The sequence below is a fragment of the Triplophysa rosa genome, linkage group LG25 (assembly GCF_024868665.1).
Source record: "Triplophysa rosa linkage group LG25, Trosa_1v2, whole genome shotgun sequence".
Classification (NCBI taxonomy): Eukaryota; Metazoa; Chordata; class Actinopteri; order Cypriniformes; family Nemacheilidae; genus Triplophysa; species Triplophysa rosa.
In genome coordinates, this window is record NC_079914.1 from 16865281 (window position 1) to 16887658 (window position 22378).

The 22378-nt window shown below is 44.7% G+C and overlaps 5 protein-coding genes across 10 annotated transcripts in view; 3 read left to right on the top strand and 2 right to left on the bottom strand.

The window, feature by feature from the left end:
• Positions 1 to 1120: 1120 nt before the first annotated feature.
• arl8a (ADP-ribosylation factor-like 8A) lies at positions 1121 to 3477 on the bottom strand. The gene is made up of 7 exons (XM_057326074.1): positions 3214 to 3477; positions 2578 to 2658; positions 1858 to 1931; positions 1684 to 1777; positions 1511 to 1578; positions 1356 to 1426; positions 1121 to 1279 (listed from the first exon to the last, which is right to left on the bottom strand). The coding sequence occupies exons 1-7, from the start codon at positions 3334 to 3336 to the stop codon at positions 1230 to 1232; spliced, it is 561 nt and encodes a 186-aa protein (XP_057182057.1). The 5' UTR covers positions 3337 to 3477; the 3' UTR covers positions 1121 to 1229.
• A 400-nt stretch (positions 3478 to 3877) lies between these two features.
• On the top strand, positions 3878 to 7005 carry lg25h6orf89 (linkage group 25 C6orf89 homolog). Its single transcript, XM_057326073.1, has 8 exons — positions 3878 to 4223; positions 4414 to 4877; positions 4952 to 5117; positions 5189 to 5331; positions 5405 to 5508; positions 5607 to 5742; positions 5829 to 5952; positions 6052 to 7005. The coding sequence occupies exons 2-8, from the start codon at positions 4689 to 4691 to the stop codon at positions 6132 to 6134; spliced, it is 945 nt and encodes a 314-aa protein (XP_057182056.1). The 5' UTR covers positions 3878 to 4223; positions 4414 to 4688; the 3' UTR covers positions 6135 to 7005.
• Positions 7006 to 7843: 838 nt separating this feature from the next.
• Positions 7844 to 15899, top strand: znf76 (zinc finger protein 76). 4 transcript variants are annotated; one of them, XR_008962078.1, is made up of 15 exons: positions 7844 to 7877; positions 8313 to 8389; positions 8466 to 8549; positions 8639 to 8716; positions 8809 to 8906; positions 8974 to 9045; positions 9201 to 9305; positions 9381 to 9582; positions 9660 to 9839; positions 10112 to 10309; positions 10387 to 10481; positions 10568 to 10666; positions 10740 to 10838; positions 10923 to 12692; positions 15064 to 15899. XR_008962078.1 is itself a non-coding variant. In XM_057325606.1 (15 exons), exons 2-14 carry the CDS (start codon positions 8317 to 8319, stop codon positions 11004 to 11006), a joined length of 1467 nt encoding a protein of 488 aa, XP_057181589.1. In that variant the 5' UTR covers positions 7844 to 7877; positions 8313 to 8316; the 3' UTR covers positions 11007 to 11034; positions 11163 to 12322. The 4 variants fall into 4 exon arrangements, 3 of the variants coding, with proteins under 3 accessions (XP_057181589.1, XP_057181590.1, XP_057181588.1); XM_057325606.1 differs by lacking the exon at positions 15064 to 15899 and having other exon boundaries at positions 10923 to 11034; positions 11163 to 12322; XM_057325607.1 differs by lacking the exon at positions 15064 to 15899 and having other exon boundaries at positions 8812 to 8906; positions 10923 to 12325.
• On the bottom strand, positions 15651 to 17543 carry btg2 (B-cell translocation gene 2). Its single transcript, XM_057325608.1, has 2 exons — positions 17245 to 17543; positions 15651 to 16764 (listed from the first exon to the last, which is right to left on the bottom strand). The coding sequence occupies exons 1-2, from the start codon at positions 17384 to 17386 to the stop codon at positions 16394 to 16396; spliced, it is 513 nt and encodes a 170-aa protein (XP_057181591.1). The 5' UTR covers positions 17387 to 17543; the 3' UTR covers positions 15651 to 16393.
• A 123-nt stretch (positions 17544 to 17666) lies between these two features.
• Positions 17667 to 22378, top strand: part of LOC130548674 (E3 ubiquitin-protein ligase PDZRN3-like) — a 15509-nt gene continuing 10797 nt past the window's right edge. Inside the window, exons 1-5 of one of the 3 annotated variants that reach the window (XM_057325604.1) lie at positions 17667 to 17956; positions 18767 to 18831; positions 19162 to 20104; positions 20710 to 20921; positions 21156 to 21267. In XM_057325604.1, the coding sequence (XP_057181587.1) occupies positions 20060 to 20104; positions 20710 to 20921; positions 21156 to 21267 (369 nt within the window). In that variant the 5' untranslated portion in view covers positions 17667 to 17956; positions 18767 to 18831; positions 19162 to 20059. Of the gene's footprint in view, positions 17957 to 18027; positions 20105 to 20709; positions 20922 to 21155; positions 21268 to 22378 lie in introns of those variants that run through there. The other 2 variants (XM_057325602.1, XM_057325603.1) reach the window with 2 other exon arrangements.

Below are 22378 nucleotides of genomic sequence, written 5' to 3' on the forward strand. Positions count from 1 at the left end.
CGAGCTCAGCGTCTGCGCAGCGAATTGATCACGTGACAGAACGCTCGCGACGCCGTTTGAGACGCTTTCAGACACTTTACACGGAAACAGAGATTACTGTGTAGCGTAGAAATTGTGTTGAACATCCAGATGGATATAAAATGATCACCAGTAGCAAAAGTCAACAGAAAAAAACTGCGGTGTTTTTAAAAAGTAAATATGATTCTAGTCTACACGACTGGTTCATGCTCACTAATACAGTCACGCGCACACTCTCTCTCTTACACGCGCACACAATCCGTTTCTTCAGATTGCTGTGAATACGGATGGGATTTTCTTTTTAATATCATTATCATTATTATTAATATGGGACGCAACTCACAACAGGACAAACACCAGAATGTTCAGAAGGGCTTTGGGTTTAAGTTTCTATTTACACGATCCAAAAACACTGCCAACGAAAACAAGTAGAAAACATGCCAAAAAATAACAAATTAATAAAAAAAATGTACATTTACATATGTATAATCTAAACGTTTGTTAAGCATTATGATTCAGGCTGAAGATATCGACATGTGCAAGAAAAACAAACTTAACAAAAATAACGTCGTTCAGATGAAACACTGACTGTCAGCCGGAGGATATGCGTTCATCTCCGCTGTGTGTAATAAATAAATCGATGTTAGATCGGTAATCGTTTCTCGAGAGGACAGAAGACCGTGGCACGTGCGCTCGTGAGGTTCTCCGTCTATTGCATCCGGTCAAAGACACCAAAATCACCAGATCTGATGCGTTCTGCACACGCTAACTTTCCCAAAACTCAACGCCAGACCAGAAGCACCCGTCAGATATGAACCCACCCGCACCCAACTACAACAAATAAATCACGTGATAATGACATCACTGTCGTGAGGACGACATCACGTCAGCTGACGTCACAGAAAGATGTCAGGATGACGTCAGAGCTGAACAAAGACAAGAAGGGGTGGGTTTGACAGGACGAGAGCGCCATCTGCTGGTGCGATAACACGACCATCGGTGGATGAGACTGTTCTGATCTGATCTCTGAGCAAACACGCAAAACCACGTGACGTGACTTCATGAAGAAAAAAAACACACGAGCATAACGTAAACCTTCAGACGGCGTAAATGATATCTGTTAGTTTATAAGAACAGAGAGAGAAATCAAGAGCGTCTAAAATACAGTCGATCACATGATGCCGTTCCTCCAATCAGACGCCGCCTCATCCTCAGCTCCGCCTGGTTCGCGAGTGCTGGATCAGCCACTGTAGCGTGATGTCTGCGACACACAGCCGCGGTCAGAAACGCACAACACACACACGATACACACAACGACGACTGAATAAAGATCTCACCGATGTTGTCCTTCTCCTTACAGGAGATGGAGTAACAGCAGATCTCTCTGTCCTGAATGGCCGACAGGTTCCTGTACATCACAGACGCACATCTCAATACGTCTCACAACATCACAGACACACAAAACGTGACAGAAACACAGCGGTGAACTCACATTCTCTCGATGAGCTCCTTCTCGTCCAGAGATCCGGACAGATCTCGCTTGTTGCCCAACACAAGAACCTGACAGGAGATAACAGAGCATGTCAGCACCGTCAGAAAACTCTCCAAACACACTGACAACAGTGAGACGTAAACGCAGGGAATTCTGGGAATGTGTGTACTCACAGGAATGCCCTGCAGCTGAGGTTTATCTAACAAGTTGTGCAGCTCGTTTTTAGACGCCTCGATCTTTTCTGGATCAGCAGCGTCGACCATATACCTGACAGACAAGACCGTTCATCTGTTTAATATTCATCTCTTTCTTGAGAAGAAGAAGAACAGTTTATAAGTGATACTCACACTATAGCGCTGACTCCACGACAGTATCTCTCCCACATGCTCCTGAAGCGCGGCTGTCCTCCGATGTCCCACAACTACAAACGCACAAACACACACATCTGTCAATCACTCCAGTGTACAGTTTCACATATCATGTATGTTTACCTCAGAAGGTCGAGATTTTATTAGGCGTTTGTTTTATATGAGGTTTTCAAAATTTGACATGTTTTAAAAAAGTCTGTAATTTCAATATTGTCCAAAAATAACATGAAACGTCAAAGCGACGTAATAATAATAATACGGAAAACAGGGTTGAAGTCTTTTGATTGGCTACAGCAGACGTGTGATCAAACGTTAATGTGTATTATTGATAAATGTACATTTGCTATACATTTTTCCTTTGATGGTTCTTCTTCACAAATAACTCCAGTAACAGGGTTGAGCGATCACAACTCCAGTGACAGGGTTGAACGATCACAACTCCAGTGACAGGGTTGAGCGATCACAACTCCAGTGACAGGGTTGAGCGATCACAACTCCAGTGACAGGGTTGAACGATCACAACTCCAGTGACAGGGTTGAGCGATCACAACTCCAGTAGCAGGGTTGAACGATCACAGTCAACACTGTCGTGTGTGTGAAACAGAGCAAGATCATTTACATCACCAGCACACAGAAGAAATTATGTCATTTCCTGTGTGTCACAATTTAATGCGGCGTTCCAGTAACACACACACTTACCTTAATCGTGACGTTTCCCTTGGTGATCTTCCGCATGTTAAATCCCACTGTAGGGATCATGTCCTCGCTGAACTGACCGGACTGCAGACAGACAGAGAGACACATGAGCACTTTCTTTACAGTTTCTCAGCGATGACAGACAATACATGCGTGTATTACAACCACAACCCACAGCAGGTGAAGATGTGATTCACACCTAAACCACTGCAGTACACCTCTGACGGGACAGAACACCAGGTGCCGATTGGTTGAAAAACTGGGTCAGCTGATCGTTACTCATTTTTTGATTGACAGCTGTCATATACACGACAGATGCTGGATAGGATGTCAATAACAGTAACGCTCCGATACACTGTGTGTGATTGTAAGATTCTGGATCTGATACGCTGTGTCTGATCTGACGACGCTCTCTGTATTCTGACGATGCTGTGACTGACCCATTGTGTCTGATTCGCAGTCGGATCTCACGATGCTGTATCTGATGCACTGTGTGCGAGTGTGTCTGATCTAATGATGCTCTATATTCAGATGATGTCGCGTGTGATTCGCTCGGTGCGTAAAGATAAAGATGGCACATCGGCGCTCGCGCGAGGCCTACAGTAGTGCAGTAATAAAGAGAGACAGTCATTGGTTTACCGCGATGACGTTGACGAATGTGGTTTTTCCCGAGTACTGCAGTCCGACGAGCGTCAGCTCCATCTCCTCCTTCCAGAAGAGCGCTTTAAACCAGTCCAGGAGTTTATTGAATAACGCGATCATCTTCGGCTTCGTGCTGTCTGTCGGCCTCCGGATCTGCTCTTCACCGCTCGTCCTTCCTCATTGGGTGGGGTTTCACATCCACGCACAGCTGATCCAAACAATGCGGGACACGAGCATGCGCGCTCCACGCAAAGCGCCCCCTGCTGGACAGACACACGCCGGTGACGTCATCGGCTGTCATTTATCCATTCGCTCTTCGGGTTTTCGTTTTTCGTCTAAGATTTTGTGAAGTATTTTATTTTAATCTGTGTGTGCTTGTATAAAATAAAAATGTAAAAATACACATAAAACATATTTATACAATTTTAAAATTAATATATACATTTTACATGTTGCTGTATAACCGTGAATATATTATTTTTCATGACAAAATGGCAGTTTTTTTATGTGATGCTGTCTTTGCATTGACATGTATTTTCGTCTCCGTGTTAAAAAGTATTTCTGCCTTAATACATTTATATATTTTTCCACTGAAAAGTAAAAAATTGTTTAAATAGTTTTTAACCGTTCTTTTGGTAATAATATGCAAGTTTAAAAGATGTAAAGGGAAGGAAACGCAAACCGTTAAAGTCTATTTGATCATTGGCAACGGCATTTTTAGTTGTTTTCCCCAAGAATACCAAATACATATTTGAATAAATAAACCATAAAACGCCATTGGTCTTAATGATAGTAATGTACACTTAAACGTGGATTAGAATGAGCTAATAAATCAATGTTCATTTTTTTAGTTGAACGTTGAATGTGCCGCTGGGAATGAGCAGATGACTAGTGGCGAGTCTCAGGCAGGGCAGCGCCAGTACAGTTAGCACGAACGTGTGAGGAAAGTTTCTCTCAAAACATCTGAAAATCATCCCACAGTCTTTAAAAACCACCCGGACGAGACAGTAAGAGAATTATATACGTTTATACACGAGTGTTTGTGTACATTCATGAAGATACAAGTCGCAGTTTTGACTGTTTTAGCTCGAAATGCTAATTTGATAGTAAACACTGCGGGTACCTGAGTAATAGTTATCGATTGTGATTATGATTGATCAATAATACTTTTATATTTCATCTGGAAATCTCTTTCAGATCTCATCGATCATGAAGACGAACGCGTTTCCGCGGGATTTGGGATAGAAAGTGTCTGTCAAACATATAAACAACACAACCACACACATCTGTCAGACATCACACACACACATTAGCTGTCTGACTGCACGTTTACACACACACACACACACACACACACAAAACATATAACAGCTCATTCAGACACCTGTCATTGTGTAATGATGAAGGTGATGACGATGATGATGACGATGAGGGCCTGACTGCTGACACACACACACACACACACACACACGATGGGCTCGTCTCTGAGTGAACCCTGTATCTATGATAAGCTATCAGAGAGTATTGATATACTGCGGCAGTCGGGTTATCGTTATGGGATGTCCGAGAGAGAGATCGAGAAGTTCATCAAACAGGTTTTAGAGACGAATGAACCTCGCAGAGATCCACCGCAGTTCCCCATCCTCAGAGCTGCCGTCAAGGTACAGTGCCATCGTCCAGTGATCCCTGCTGATAGAAGCTGACCCGTCACGTAAACCTGGACATTTGGCTTCAGTTTTTAGTTGCCGTTGGGGTTCTGTTGATGGCCGTCCTGGCGCTTACGTACCCCCAGAGCCCGCCCGTCCTGGAGCACCTGAGGGCCGCGGGACACAACCGGTCGTCCCCGCTGAGTCACATCCGTCTGCTGTCACTGCCCATCGCTGGAAAATACAACCTGCACGGTGAGGTGCCGCACACGCTGTGAAACACTCTTATCTCTGTCTTATCTGAACGCGCGTGACGTGTGATGCAGGGTTCCATGAGCGGTGGGCGGCAGGCACTCTGCAGACGGCTCATGTCAACTGCTCCGCCTGCGCAGACGTGACTGCGGTGCTGGAAGTGATGCTGAGCGAGTCTGCAGTGATGCACGGAGACACACAACCCATACTGCTGAAGGTACACAAACAAGCTGGATAACACCCGTGTGTGTGTCACGATGGTGGTTAATGTTGTGTGTGTGTGTGTTTAGGGTGGAGAGTTTGTGTCTCAGCATGTTTCTCAGCTCGATCAGTTCTCCAGAGTTTCTCAGACGGAGTCAAACGCACAAACTCCGGCAAACTTCACTCTGCTCTGGTAATGTTTTAACCGCCGTCTTACACTCACATGACACACAACCCACTCCTGCTCTTACAGGAAACCCCTCTCTCTCTCTCTCTCTCTCTCTCTCTCAGGAGTTTCTCGTCCAGTCACACAGAGACGCTTCTCCAGTGGCTGTTTCCTGACGCTGAGCTCTGCCCCCTGTTGGATAACACAGGAACTACAGTTCAGCGCTGTCAGCTCATCGACAACACAAGATCTCACAGCAGGGTCAGCGCGTGTGTGTGTGTGTGTGTTTCTGTAGATTTAGCAGATGATGGGTTGTGTCACTGTACACGTGTGTGTGTGTGTTGTAGAGTCAGCAGGTGATCGGTTGGCTGGTGGTGGCTGAAGGTTCTCCGGCCGTTCTTGTCCGTCCTTTCCAGAGATGCCAAAAACACTGCAGATCCTTCGACCTGTGGCTGGAGCCAGGAGACATGGGTGAGAACGCACACACACACTGAGCACCCAAGCTTCATTCTGATTGGTCGATGTTATGATGTCACGTCATTCATTCAAACTCGTCCCGTGTGTCTGCAGTCTACGCTGATCCGCACTACTGGATTCTGGAGCTGTTCCCGAGCGGAGGTCAGGAGGTCGTGTGTGACGGTCCGGTGCTCTGAGAGCTCACGTGCGGAGCTCACATGAACTTGAACATTCTGTGCGAGTCTCATGATGTCACTTCCTGAGGAGAGTTGAGACGGAGATCTGGAGACTGAGAACTTCTGCAGTGAGACGCTGCTCCTCTCAGGTCTGCTGAGAAAAAAAGGATTTCGGCACATCGCTTGTTTAGATTCGTCTTTCTTTTTTGATTTACATGCTCACACATGAAGATGAAGACATGATTTTCGTCTGTCGAGCTCCTGTGATTTTGATTTCTCAGTTTAGTGACGGTCGTGTGTGGAGCTCACCAAAACTGTCATTTTCACACTTTTCACCCTGAAATGAAACGACAAGAAATTAGATTTTGCATGAGGGTTAAGTTTTTACATCACATTCCTCCCCCAAATTAGAATTATTGTGACGCCAAAGATAAAATTGACATTTAATTTGCAAATAATTCCAATTCTCTGACGCTCCTGCTGATCAGCCAATCAAAGCACTTTAAATGTTTGTCATCAGCTGATGATGTCACATCCTGATGGAACTCTTGTTGTGAGTGTCACACGCGCGGTCTGTAAAGTGTGCGGCCAGTTAGGTGCAGTTTTCCTTCTCCACCAATCAGAGACTATTGAATGTGATGACATCATGATGCGTGTGGCGATCAGACTGCACTGATGGTCTGTCAGTGACACTTTAAATAAATTATGTTTATTCTCTGTGTAAATAATAAGAATAAGATGTTTATGTGATTACTAATCTGATTCAGAGATTTATGTTTTACTGCAGCATTTACACAGTAAACAAAAAGTTGATGGAATGTTTGGGTTTTGTTTATAACTGAACCTTTAATCAATTTTAATTCAGAAACCAGAAATATAATTGCTAAATAAAAAAAATATTTAATTAAAATAACTTTGATTACTGTGGTAAAATCCTTGAATGGCCTTAGATTGGATTTTTTTATTTTTTTATTTGTATTGCTGTGGACGAACAACACAAGGGACACTGATGTCAAATGATTTTTTTTAATTAAGAGGTCAAATATTTTTAAATAATAATTGAATAATTCATATATTTTTTAAATAGTCCATTTAAACAAAACGACAGTAAATTATACGCCAAATTTCAAGTTTGTGAGTGGACAGAAGTGCTGCTCGCTTCTGCTTCCGGGTCACGGGGCGCGCGCGCACGCCGGAACTGTGGTTCTTGATTTGATGTGAAGTCTGATGCGGACAGTAGGGGGCGCGCGGTGGCTCACACGCAACAACATTTTTTATTACATTCAGCATTAAATATTCAAATAAATAAATATGTAGCCGGATCCCTGATCAAAACATGTATTACTTGCGTTTGTATTTATTCTTATATTTATTAGACACTGTTAGAAACAAACTGCTACGGTTAAAAACAGACTACAGCCTAACTATTAACGCTTTATTCATTCATTTGATTAAAGTTGTTCATTAACTAGTTTATTTATAGTTTCTAGTAAAGAGTTCATTAAACTCCGGGGATTCACGTTTTGCAGTTACTAGGTTTATTTCCATTTGTGGATCTAAATGTTTCTTAGAAATGAATAAAACGATAATAAAACAAGTACATTCGTACAACACAACACGTGAAATGGTGATAATCGTTCAGTATTGGTACAGAGACTCACATTGAGCCGCGAAGCGACGCCTACAGGTCGCATTAGTCTCTGCAGTCTATGCAGTCGTCTGCGCAGATCTGCTGCGTGCGCGCGCGTCGGTCTGCTGGTGGCGGTGAGTATCCCAGACTGCGCTGCTGCTGCACGAGTGAATGATGGGATAGTGGAGGACAAACACAAACACACACGCGTGTTATTTCACTTTATAAAGCTGCGCGCGTGTGTGTTTATATGTTTGTGTATAAGTGTTTGTGTAAACGAGTGTGTGTGTGACACGAGGCCTGCGGCGCTGCGCGTGTCCGTGTTTTACACTTCCTCACTAAACTGCTGTGCTTGTATGATCATATTAATATCCCATAATGTTTAATTGTGTTATTAAACAACACCTTGCTGTTACTATGGTATATTTCCAAATAACACCACAGGACTTTAGTGTTATTTATTAGTGTAGATCAAACATAAACACGTTATCTGTCTGTGACCCACAGCAGAAGTTCAATTCTTGTATGTAACACATCTAACACACACACACACACAATGTTTGTTTCAGTGTTATGGAGGGTTTGGGTGTTCAGGCCGTGACTCTGTCTGACGGGTCGACGGCGTTCCTCCAGCAGAACGCCAGCGGTGAGATTTACACTCCTACACAACATCTGAACCTCACAATATTACATCAATGTTGTGATTGGCTGTTGTGTGTCAGATGGGAGTGTCCTGGAGGGAAACACCGTTCAACTGGAGGACGGATCCACAGCGTTCATACAACATATCACACTTCAACAGAAAGGTGTGTGTGACCTCTGACCTCACGTCAGGTCACAGAGTGTGTTTAACACTGACGAGTGTGTGTGTGTGTGTGTGTGTGTGTGTGTGTAGAGTCGCTGGCGTTCGAGGACGGTCAGGCGGTGCAGTTGGAGGACGGCTCGACAGCGTTCATTCATCACGCACCTAAAGGTGTCACACTCACTCTCTACACACACTGTCATGACTCTCACTGTGTGTGTGTGTGTTACACGTGTTTGACCTCTGACCTCTGCCTGTGACAGCAGGTTATGACCCCAGCGCAGTGGAGGCCGTTCAGCTGGAGGACGGCAGTACCGCGTACATCCATCATCCGTCCTCTCTGGAGAACTACAGTGATACGGTATGATGTCATACACGGCGACGGTGACGTGTGTAACTGATGTTTGATGTGATGATGTCACACACAGGTGATGAGGTCAGAGGTTGAGATCGATGACAACGGCGAGGACAGAGACACAACGGAGCAGACCGGCATACAGGTACTGACAGACACACACACAAGCATAAATAACACACACGCACAGGTGATGTGACAGAGTGTTACTGATGTGTGTTTGTGTGTTTGTTTGTTTGTATGTGTATATGTGTGTGTGTGTGTGTGTGTGTGTGTGTGTGTGTGTGTGTGTGTGTTCAGCTGATGGTGTGGAGCTCCAGTAAAGCTCATCAGGTGGCTGAGAAAAGTTTCCGCTGCGCTCACGCGGACTGCGATCGACACTACACCACAGCACATCATCTGAAGGTACACAGACATCCCATAATGCCCCGCTGCTGCGGTTCAGCACAGGATTAAAGCGGATGTGTGTGGACTGTGCAGGTGCACGAGCGCTCTCACACAGGTGACCGGCCGTACAGGTGCGAGGTTCCCACCTGCAGTAAAGCGTTCGCCACGGGTTACGGTCTGAAGAGTCACGCGAGGACACACACCGGAGAAAAACCTTACAAGTGTCCTGAAGACATGTGTCACAAAGCCTTCAAGACGTCTGGAGACCTGCAGAAGCACCTGCGCACACACACAGGTACACACACACACACACACACACGGGTACACACTGAGGTGAGGAGTGACTGTTGTGTTGTGTTGTGTGTGTGTCAGGTGAGAAACCCTTCAAGTGTCCGTTTGAGGGCTGCGGTCGTTCCTTCACAACATCAAACATTCGTAAAGTTCACACGCGCACACACACGGGCGAGAGACCCTACCTGTGTCCTGAACCCTCCTGTGGAAGAGCCTTCGCCAGCGCCACCAACTACAAGAACCACATGAGGATACACACTGGTAACACACACACACACACACACACACACACACACACACACACACATACGCATATACAATCAGGTAAATATAACACACACACACGCAATCATATATCTAACGCACACACACACACACACACACACACACACACACACACACACACTCGCATACATAACACACACATATGTATATAACACACACACACAAGCATAAATAACACACACACACAGAGTGTTTTAGTTGTGTGCTTCCTCATGTCATGATGGTGTTGTGTGTGTGTTGTGTGTCAGGAGAGAAGCCGTATGTGTGTACGGTTCCGGGCTGTGGGAAGAGTTTCACCGAGTATTCCAGTCTTTATAAACATCACGTGGTGCACACACACTGTAAGCCGTACACGTGCGGTCACTGCGGGAAGACGTACAGACAGACGTCTACACTGGCCATGCACAGACGCACAACACATGGAGACTTCTACACGGCCGCTGACGGTGAGACGCCTCTCTCACGGCCAGACCATAATAATCATACAACACCAGCATCTCACTCATCAGCTCTGTGTGTGCAGACGCAGACGTGTTCGACGGCTCGCCGCAGGCCGCTGCTGAGCAGGAAACCGATGTTAAGGTTACCATGGAAACAGGCGGCATCCCCACCTCACAGGTGTGTGTCCGTCTCTCAGTTCTCACAAGCTTTCAGTGTGTGTGTGTGTGTGTGTGTGTGTGACAGGTGAATCCATCCGCCCGCAGGTACTCGGCACAGCCGTCGCCATGGTAACGCAGGACGGAACAACCAGCGCTGGACAGCAGCATGTCACCATGGTTACTGACGGCAAAGAGCTGCAGCCGGTGGGTATTATGGGATGGCTGGTGTTGCGTGGTTGTAAGCGCTCGGATCACTCACGCTGCGTTGGTCCCGCAGGTTGCCATAGTAACATCAGATGGCATCATGACGGAGGTGAAGGCGTATCAGCAGGTGGCGCTGTTGGCCACAGAGAACGGCACACAGATCGCAGTACAGGTCCCTCACTCACTCAATAAATGTGTGTGTGTGTGTGTGTGTGTGTCAACTGGTTTAACAGTGTGTGTGTGTGTGTGTGTACAGTTAGAAGACCAGCAGATGTTAGAGGAGGCGATCACCATGGCAACAGCAGCGATCCAGCAGGGCGGGCTGACCTCAGATCAGTGACCACTGCACATCACAGACACCTCAGAATGTTTGTAGCTTTTTTACTGGTTTCAGCACATGGTGTGTGTGTTCATAATAAAATATATTTGTTTATAAAAGTGTCTGATCATCACCATAAATAGTTTATCATCATAAACTAATGTTTACCACCTGCAGGGGTCAGAGTTCAGCTGCAGTTCTGCCGTGTGGCCTGCAGGGGTCAGTTACTGATCTGAAGTCAGTGGAAACTTTTTTAGTGTTTACCGTAAAACACACACACACACATATAAATAAGGACATCCTACACGACAACCCACGTGACAAATATAAAACTTCATTTGCGGTATAACGAAGAAAATGTAGTTTTCTCACTGACTGAAGAGATTTAGCTAAACTAAATACCCACGTGTAATGTTTTTATTTCTTCATGAACTATGCTCTTAAGACTGATCTTGAAATCTGATTTGATTCAGTGTTAAACATTTGCGTGAACGTTTCCCCAAATATTCCTGTGACGTGTTTTTAAAAGTAGAAACTGAATGTGAGTTGAGTTACGTTGAGTTCCTCTTTTTATTTCAACACACACACACACACACACACACACACACACACACACACACACTTGTGTTCTGTCTGTTCTACCCCAACAACAGTCTCTGATTGGTTGAACTGCTGTGACGTCAGTGAATGACAAGCGAGAAGGAAAAACCAGCGGCTTTGGGGTTTCCTCAGTGTGTATTTAGGAGAGAGAGAGAGAGAGCGCAAACAGAAATGTGTCAAAACATTCTGAAAACAGAAAAAGGGAAATATGTCAAACACTATCTGAAAGCTGTCTGTGGTTAAACAGAGAATATAAAGGGGCAGAATACCTCACAAGCGCATCAGACCCTAAAGTGAGAAAAGTGTTGAGCGCGTGCACACTCACACACATGGACACCAAGAGAAGAGCGTCTGTGTCCACACTGCACACACAATCATCTCGTGTCCAAACTACACACACATCACAGAAACATTCTGCACCAGTTTACAAACTTCCACACAGACTTTAACCAGTTCAACCAAACATTTCAGACATGCATACGTCAAGTCCTGCCACGACAAAACAACACGACACAACACACACAAACTGATCCTGTCACCCTCACTGAGAACTGACAGCAATACTTTGCTCTTTTCTCTTTATATTGAGATGTATATATAGATACTTATATACTTTTATTTGATCTTAATCTGTATTTATGCATGTTTATATTTCATTTTCCTGTGCTTTGGCAATGTAAACACTTGTTTTATGATGCCAATAAAGCTTCTTTGAATCTCTTGAGAGAGAATACCTCTCACACACACAGTGTGTACAACACAAACACCATACAGCACGAGTTGGGTCTGTTATTGCACATGTGAGGAAAGTTAAGACTGTGTGTGCGTGCGCGCGCGCGTGCGTTAGGCCGGATTCACATTTCGCGTCTTTTCCGCGCGCATATTCGTTATTTTAAATGTAGACTATATAATAGGAAATAGGGGGCGACGCGCTCTTTTGTCAGGCGCGTCGGCGCCACATCGAGATGAAAATCTCAACTTTTCAGAAAGGCGCAAGCGCACCGCAGGTCACGTGACAAGAACCAACCAGCCAATACAGACAAGCTCAATGAAGATGGAGACAGATGATCACAGCATAACTAAATCTAGTAGCAGAGTTATTGCAAGGTATTTTCAGTGCATATAATCCATATATCCTTTGTTTATACCGCCTCGTCTCAACGGCTATCGTGGCCCATGGTTGCTTAGCAACAGCAGACGCTCTGCGTGCGCAACTGCCGAGCGCTTTGTAAAAAAGGAGAAATCAGCGCCTCTCGCGTTTTGCGCGCGGTTTTAGACGCGAAATGCGAATCGAGCCTTAGCGTGTCCTGCCCCGCCGTGGTGAGCCCCAGCTGAGAGATTGTTTTGTTTGTGGTGTTGGTGGGGGTTTGTTTTGGTAGGTGTGTGTATTGAGAGAGGATGTGTGTGTGTGTGTGTGTGTGTGTGTGTGTGTGTTCATGTTTGTATATCCCGGTGGGGACCTAAACCTGAATACACACCAACACATGGGGACTCGTGTCACTGTGGGGACCAAAATTGAGGTCCTCATGGGCACAAAAGCTAATAAATTGTACAGAACAATATTTTTTAAAAATCTAAAAATGCAAAAAGTGTTCTATGATCTTTAGGTTTAGGGATAGGGTTAGGGGTAGGGGATAGAATATACAGTTTGTACAGTATAAAAACATTACGCCTATGGACTGTCCCCACGGAGATAGTCAACCAAAGTGTGTGTGTGTGTGTGTGTGTGTGTGTGCGTGCGTGCGTGCGTGCGTGCGTGCGTGTGTGTGTGTCGAGCGACAGCTGCTGCTTTAGTTTCGCGGGAACTTCAGGACAATGAAACTCGGTTCAGACTTCAGCTGCTCAACACAACACACAAACTCTCACACATTCACTCCTCTGTGTGTCCTAAAATGCAACTAAACACTTTCACATTCAAATAATCACGTTTATAAAACAGCAAATCAAAATCTCAATAAGTTTCTCTCAGACGTCAGAACAATCGAGACTTTGAGAATCGAGACGTTTCAAGATGTTTACAAACAGTCTCTGTGTGTGTGTGTGTCTGTGTGTGTGTGTGTGTGTGTGTGTAAGATAAACACAATGACGTTTGTTTAACACTAATATCACCATCTTTACATATTATTACACGGCTCGTTGGAATACTTGATTCTGATTGGCCAGTCGCAACATTCGTTATTCCCAGGTAACAACCGCTCAAAACTATTAACACACGGTAACCCGGTTGCAGCAAATCATTTTGACAGGTTTTTTTTGACAAATTAAATGTAAATATGTCTTTTAATAACATGTATGACATTATATTTACAAATGATTAAACCAAATTGCCTGTTTGTGACGTTTTAATGTGGTTTCTTACCTTAAACGGAAACTAAACGGCTTTTCCTCGCGGAAGGTCTGCATTCAGTAAAAATGAGCTCATAAAATATTTCAGATTCACATTTTATGTCCAGTTTTCTTCTCATGTGGCAAGTAGTCGTGTAATAAGCGGGATAATGTACAAGCAGCAGGCTGTTATCATGAAATAAACCCTTCAGTGTGACACAAGACCCTTATTTCTGCCATAACAACCAGCTGCCTGTACATTAGTCCTCACTTAATAGTCATTTATCTAAAAATTGTATTGTGTATTAATTGTATGAACTGAAATTAAAACTACTCAGCAGTTATTGATTTTTTGGGGAGGGTCTTCCGGAAGATAAGTTTTGGGCCGCATAACATTTTTTGTAGGGCTGTCAAATGATTAATCGCGATTAGTCGCATCCAGAATAAAAGTCTGTGTTTACATACATCTGTGTACTGTGCATATTAATTTTGTATTTATAAATACAAACACATACACATGAATACATATTTAGGAAATATTTACATGTATTTATTTATATTTACCAATAATTGAAATTATATATAAATGTTTATTAATTTTGAGATTTTTCTTAAATATATGCATGTATGTGTATGTGTTAATAAATACTAAATTATTATGCACAGTACACAGATATATATTATGTAAACTCTTATTCTGGATGCGATTAATCGCAGTTAATCGTTTGACAGCCCTAATTTTTCGTCATGTTGTTGCTGAAACTGTCTAAACTTAGTATGTACTAGTATACTTGTAAGCTTACTACTTCAATACTGATTCTTTCGGGTTTATAACAGCGCACTTGAAAGTATACTACATCGATCTAACAAGTTCATAAAAATAGAATGAAAGTATGTTTTCATATTTTGAGTTTGAAGGAAGTACGCTACTAGCACACTTCAATGAGCTAGTTTTGTTTGTAATGGAAAACGAGCGAGCGTGAAACCCCCTCCTCCAGCCGTCTGTCACACACTTCCTCTCTGAATGGTTGTGCGTGTGTGTTTCGGGGATTAGGCGACTAACCAAATGGCCCTGAAACACACCTGCATTCACACCCGCCCGCCTGCTCACCCCCCCCCTCTCTCTCTCTCTCTCTCTGCTGAATGTCATCAGAACCAACAGGGATCACACTTGTTGAGCGAACATGAGAACTGATCTCAGATCTGCCCGGATACGAGCGCTCATCGGCCAATCACATCTCAGATCTGAGCGTAAGGGCGAGTAACCCCGGCAGCTGGGGGTCAGAGGTCAATCTCCTGTTTGCAGTGCAGCTCGTATCAAAACCTGTGAGGACTCAAGGAGAAATGACTTCCTGAACAGATCTGAGATCAGTTGATCACGTCATGAGGAGTCTCTCTTTGTCTCGGATTCATTCAGATGAATGTGTGTGTGTGAGGGGGGGTGTTAGACAATAGTGTGAGACTCCATATGTGTGTAGTCTCTTGTTAAAGCCATCTGCCTGAATCGCCCCCCACGCACACACAGAAGATATTTCGAGAAATGTCTCAGTGGGTTTGTGTTCAAACAATGGACATCAATGAAGTTCAGCATTGTTTTATTATCAACATTCTTCAAGATATGTTCTTTTGTGCTCTATAGTAGAAAGAAACTCAAAGTTTGAGTAAACCATGAAAGTTTTCTTATTTTCGGACAGTCCGTTGTCAATTCTGCGAGAGCCACGTGCGACACAAACAGAAACGTTTCATTCATAAAATGTTTATTATAATAAAAACTGACTGTACAGCTCTTCATCTGCACAACAATGCATTTCTTAAAAAACAAAAATGTACAATAAAAGTTTCAAATAGCTTACAAACTACATTAACTCTCTGTCTAGAACAAGCTGCTCAGCAGCCCGTGTGACATGTGCTACAGACTTTACTGGCACTCATAACAACCAACCAACAGACCACATGCAAAGCATTCTGGGAGAAAACCACTCTTCCTCCGAGAGACACCAGCAGTAAAGCTTTCCACAGACGACTCATTTCATGACATCACAGGAGGCGCAACGCCTAAATATTGCCCAATAAGACACAAAGAGACGGGCGTGGGTGCTTAAGGCAGAAGGGATTATGGCGCTCCAATGTACAAAATGTAAAAATACGATCTATAAAGCATTTACAGCAACAGTCACACACAATTATTGGTGTACTTGTGTCAAGTGTATTTCCAGCTTTAATTGCTTTACATTCTTGTGAGAGATACGAGGTATTAATGCACTGAAACCGCGTGCTAGCACCAGAAAACCTGTTTCAGAGTAAAACGGTCACACAGAACAGTGCTCGGATGTGTAGAATCAGAGTCCAGTCACATATCAACCAGTGCTTAAACTTCTTAAATAAAAACGGTTCGGAGTCAGCTCTGAAATGTCAAGAAATGAAGTCACGCGAGAAGTTCACCGTTGAAGTGGCAGAGGGCTGATCAGCGACACCAGCGGCACTCAGCTGGACACCGTCATCAGGTAGTTTTTGGGTGGACTCCTGCGGCCGCTCATCATGAAGCTGTTTTTGCAGTTCGTGGTTTGGTCGTACGCAGACGGTCCTCTGAGGCCGGGGGCGGGGCTTGTGACAGGCGGCTCGGCCTCGTACAGTACACAGATGGAGCCGTCCTCGCCGATGCGGTACGAGACTTCATACGGGTCCACCCAGAGCGTGAGCTCCCTCGGCAGAAGAGCGAAAAGCTGTGCGGCGGTCAGTCCAATGCGGCCGGCCGCTCGGCCGATCAGAGGGTCCATTTCGTGGTTGATGCGAATGCAGCGGTAACCGGAACCCTTCTGTGGCCTGTCGGGGAACCAGTGATGCTGGTAGTGTTCTGCAGGAAGAAAAGCACTTATGTTAAAAACATGAATTTAACAAAAACGTTAAACACTTCATAGTATTTCACATTCAACATGTTACTGTGGTAAAACTATGGTTTATGTTTCCCATAAATACTGAAGTATACTTTAGTAAGATTTCAAGATACTATTGCGTGTTTGAATCTGACTATATATACTAGTACAGTATTTACTAAAGGTTATCAATTCATCAGAGCTAATGCTACAGAATACTAAAGTAAACACAGACAGTAGTACTAGTATTTACTACAGTACACTACAATTTACTGTACACCTTACGGCAGTAAATACTATTTTTTTCATGTGGGTTGTAAGGGTAACTACTGTCCCAAAGTATTACCCTCGTGCATCTAAAACAACACAACGTTACCAAAGTCATACCACAGTACTTTGTGAACCCATTTTGTCTGAATACTTTATAAAACGAATGATAAAAGTAACAAAAAGTGCAGTACCTCCGAGCGCCTGCGCGAGACAGTCTCTGAAAACCTGCAGCTGTACGTCACTCAGGTGTCCGCGGCTGCGCAGTAGTCTGCACACGAAACTCGCAGCGGCCGAAACCTCCCCGACCATTTCCCCTCCGGTACCGTGAGTCATTTTAATCCGTCCGACAGAGTGAAAGAGAACACAAATAAAGAGCAGCTGCCGTCCTCGTTAAACGCCGGGTAAATCAATGCAACGAGTCTGTTGACGATGAAACAAGAAACATCCCCGTCCGCTCGACTTCACCCGCCCGACAGCGCCGTGTTTCTGAAGTGAACTCCTGAGGAGAAATCCGCCGCTTTATACATGCAGACAAATCTGTCGGTCTGAGCGACACGCCCATCGTCCAATGAAACACGGGGGAGGGCGTTCTCAGGCGCTCGCTCGTGGGCTGATTGGTTGTCAGGGTGGAAAACACCAGCGTGTTGTGGTGACGCTCGGGTTCCGTCCGTTTCCATATTTGGAGATTGACGTCAAACGCAGCTCACGTACGCGTGACGGCACTGAGGGGGAAAACAAAGGCGTGAGAAATGAAGACGCGTTTACCGTAAAGTTTCGCCGTTTATTTATAGATGCTGTATGAAGTGTTTTGTTGTTTAATCGACTCTAAAGCGTTCCTGCCAGCAATCCTGTGTTGAGTTATCACCTACACACGACCTACAAAAAGAGTCGAATAAAACGAAGGTAACAAGCGTGAACACACGTTCCTGTAATCACAATACAACGCAAGTGTAAGACATACACACACGGGTGTTTATTTATTGTTGAGTTGGGCTATAAATAGCACATTCAGTCAGTAATGAATCTGTTTGTCTGAAGTATCGCAGCGCCATCTGGCGGTGAAATGAATCGCACGCAACAGATGTTCAAATACGCGTGATAAATAAATTTAGGATTTATTTGTATTACTGTTCACACTTACACAGAACACTTGATGTATCGCTGAAGGTATGGATGTGACTCTCAGGGCATCTCAGCGCCTGTATCAGTCCTGTATCTGTTACCATGGCGACGCTTCCCATCCTCTGCAGTTTGATTTCTGTGATCCGTCATCCTCTGCTGCACGTTCACATTTCACTCTGTTAACATCGACATTTAATAATACAAACATTGCTCTGTTATAGTATAATCTCTACACACAACTGTAAAATATAGCAGTGTGTATGTAGGAAAGGATTTTGATTCATTAAACCAATAAAAAAATGAATATACATAAAAAACGACCAATATTTTATTCGTTAATCACAACTGATCTTGTTGTTTTTCGTGAAACTGCCAAACATCCGACTCCAGTGAATATTACAAGAAAAGTAAATATCAGATATACAGTGTATGTGGCCGGTTGGTTTGTGTGCCTGCAGACAGCAGGATTTGTAGTTGTGTGTGAACTGACAGCAGGGTGTGTCTGTGTGTGTGTTCACCATGGCAACACACGTGTGTTCCTGAGACTCATTGATTAATGTGTGACGCCGGTCTCTGTGTTTTTGGTTTCAGGGTCCGCTGACCCCCGCTGCTCCTGTGAGTCCTTTGAGATTGAAGCGGGACATCGCCATCTGGAGGTGAGCTGGGGCATTGTGGGTAATCCCATAGGATGTGTGTGTCCTCCTGCAAACCGCCCCACGCGCGCACACACACACACACACACACACACTGCCCGCAGTGCAACTGATGTCTCTCTGATCTGAGCTGACATGCCCCTCCAGCAGGAGTGTGTGTGTGTGTGTCCTGCTGCACCACACACACACACACACACACGCACACACACACACAACCATCAGCTCCTGTGCTGACCAGAATGAAAATTCAGACGAGATCTCTTTAATATCTCATTTGTTTCTCGTAGAGAACGGTGAGAACAAACTTCTGAATTCTTCTGCTTCTTTTCTCAGAGACTGCTGAGAGCTCCCTGAGATGATCTGAGCGATGCTGGTTTTGTGTTTAATGTCCATCATCCGCTGGGCTCTGATGTCATTTATTCATGAAGATCTTCTGCTTTATCGGATGGTCTGAAGGCTTGACACAGATTTGCACTTTTCTGCGTGCGTGCCGCCCGCAGGAGAGATCTCGCATGTTCTGCTGCAGCGCCAGCGTGTTCCTCTGACGGCTGTCAGGTCCGGTTACATCTCCAAACTCCCACCAGTGAGTTTAGCAGGGCAGATCCGTCCCCAAAAAGCCCCTGAACAAACACGACCTGGAGAGCTCAGGAGACCTCGTGGAGAACATTTCTTCCAATTCAAATGAAAAGGTCACATGATTTGAAGGTTAATAATCAATGTTTATGATTAATAGTGATGATTGAAAATCATTAATCAATATTAATCAAACTCATATTTATGTTCTGTCTTTATAGTGCTGAGATCTCAGAGAGAGAGAGAGAGAGAGAGAGAGACCTGTACATGAGCCGTCCAAACCCCGCCAGCCAATCAGCTCTCACCCTCGCACCCCAGTCTGACCAATCACAGCGTGTATGTGTGTGTGAGCGGGGCTTGTGTTCCAGCAGGGTTGCTGTGCAGCGGTGGGCGGGGCTTGAGCTCTGGAGTGGCAGTGGTGTAGAGCGAGCGTTCAGAGGGAGGAGAGACAGCAGCATCGTGTTATCTGTCTGTCTGACTGTGACTGCAGCGCTGCATGCGTGTGTGCGGGTGTGCTCATGCGTGTGCTCATGTGTGCCAGCGACGGCTGCATCGCTTCTTCATCATCATCGTCTTCATCCTCATCAGCCCGCCATCAGCGTGAATTCACATCAGCATCAGCACCTGCGCACGATCCTGCTCATCTGTTGCCGTGGTGATGGGCTGTCGACTGTCAGGGCCGTGGATGGGCGACGGGATGGGGGTTAGTCAGTGTGTGTGGTGTGTCTGATTGTGATGTGTGCAAGACTGGTGTGTGCTTATACAATCTACACAATAGTGTTTAGTACTGTGTGTGTGTACTCAAGTGTGTGTGAGAACTTGTGTGTTGGTTTATGATTATGTGTGTTCATATGTTATTGTTTATTACTTTGTGTGTGTGTCTGATTGTGGTGTGTGTGTGATGGTATGTGTGAGTGTTTACTATTGTGTGTGTATATTCAAGTGTGTGTGAGAAATGATGTGTGTTAGTTTATGATTGTGTGTGTACGTGTGTGTGTACGTGTGTATACTAGTATTGTGTGTTAGTTTTTGATTATGTGTTATTGTTTACTATTTATATTGTGTGTGTGTCATTGTGTTTTAGTTTGTGTGTGTCTATGTGTTGATGGTGACTAGGAGTGACATTGATGCTCATGGTGCTCAAGCACAATGTCCATGTCTACACGCACACACTTTATTTTGTGTGTGTGTCTGTGTGCGTGCGTGTGATTCAGTGAAATAGAGCGCACGAGAGCCGTCTGACCATCACGAGTCATCACAATCAGATGAGATCAGACCCGTCTCTAATGTGGGTTTGGTGTTTTTCAGGTTCACGGTCGGGATTTAAGTCACCTGCAGAAGCGAGAGGCCTTCCGTATCCTGGCCAGCTATGAGCAGCCAATCACGCTTCAGATCGAGGGACACGGTGGGCGGAGCCTGCAGTACAACAGAACGACGGACTGCAGTACGCAGACGGAGCGGCCGTGGGACCCCCTGCGCCCGTACTCGTGTACTGTACCGCGCATGCCTCACGCTGACAGGTGCGACACACCTGCGGGACAAACACCAGATGCACACACATTTCATCTCATGAACTCTGATTTGTGCGTTTTTGAAGCAGAGGAGGTTAGTCTCCTGAATTAAACTCTGATCATCGGTAAGTTTTGAGAAACAGTAGTAGTAGAAGAAACTTCAAACATGACCGACAGCGGAAAAAGTGCTCCAACGATTTTCATTTAGACACCAGATTTTTCAGCATTTTTGTGTCCTCGCAGGACATACCAAGGTCACATGACCCTACCTGGTAACCGTAGAGACGCAGGCAGATACGGATACCTGCCCAACACATCCAGAGACCCGCAGCACAGAGAACGCCTGACATACAACGTAAGTTATGTTACAAATTCATCAGACATCCGATGTAAACGAATCCGATGTCACGCTGTTTATTATTAATGTATATATATATACTGCATTATGTATAACTTATTAAGGATTTTTAAAAGTATTGATGTGTAACCAATAAGATTCAATACACTACACTACTTGCTTTACTACACTCTTCAAAATAAGGTGCTTCAAAAGGTTCTTCGATGCCGTTCCATACAGAACCTTTAAGATCCAAAGAACCTTTCTGTTTCACAAAAAGGTTCTTCAGATGATAAAAAAGTAAGAAAGAAATGGTGAACAACTTTTTAGGCACCTTTATTTTTAAGAGTGTAAGTGTGACAAAAAGTGTGTTTGTTCTGTAATTTATATACTGTATATGCATTATAGTACACACATTAGCACATTGAGAGAGAGAGAGAGAGAGAGAGAGAGAGAGAGAGAGAGAGAGAGAGAGAGAGAGAGAGAGAGAGAGAGAGAGAGTCTCTCTCTCTCTCTCTCTCTCTCTCTCTCTCTCTCTCTCTCTCTCTCTCTCTCTCTCTCTCTCTCTCTCTCTCTCTCTCTCTCTCTCTCTCTCTCTCTCTCTCTCACTCTCTCTCTCTCTCTCTCTCTCTCTCTCTCTCTGTCTCGTCTCTCTCTCTCTCTTCTCGTCTCTCTCTCTCTCTTCTTCTCTCTCTCTCTCTCTCTTCTCTCTCTCTCTCTCTCTCTGTCTCGTCTCTCTCTCTTCTGTCTCTCTCTCTCTCTTCTTCTCTCTCTCTTCTCTCTCTCTCTCTCTCTCTTCTGTCTCTCTCTCTCTCTGTCTCTGTCTCTCTCTCTCTCTCTCTCTCTCTCTCTCTCTCTCTTCTCTCTCTCTCTCTCTCTCTCTCTTCCTCTCTTCTCTCTCTTCTCTCTTCTCTCTCTCTCTCTCTCTCTCTCTCTCTCTCTCTCTCTCTCTCTCTCTTTCTCTCTCTCTCTCTCTCTCTCTCTCTCTCTCTCTCTCTCTCTCTCTCTCTCTCTCTCTCTCTCTCTCTCTCTCTCTCTCTCTCTCTCTCTCTCTCTCTCTCTCTCTCTCCCTCTCTCTCTCTCTCTCTCTCTCTCTCTCTCTCTCTCTCTCTCTCTCTCTCTCTCTCTC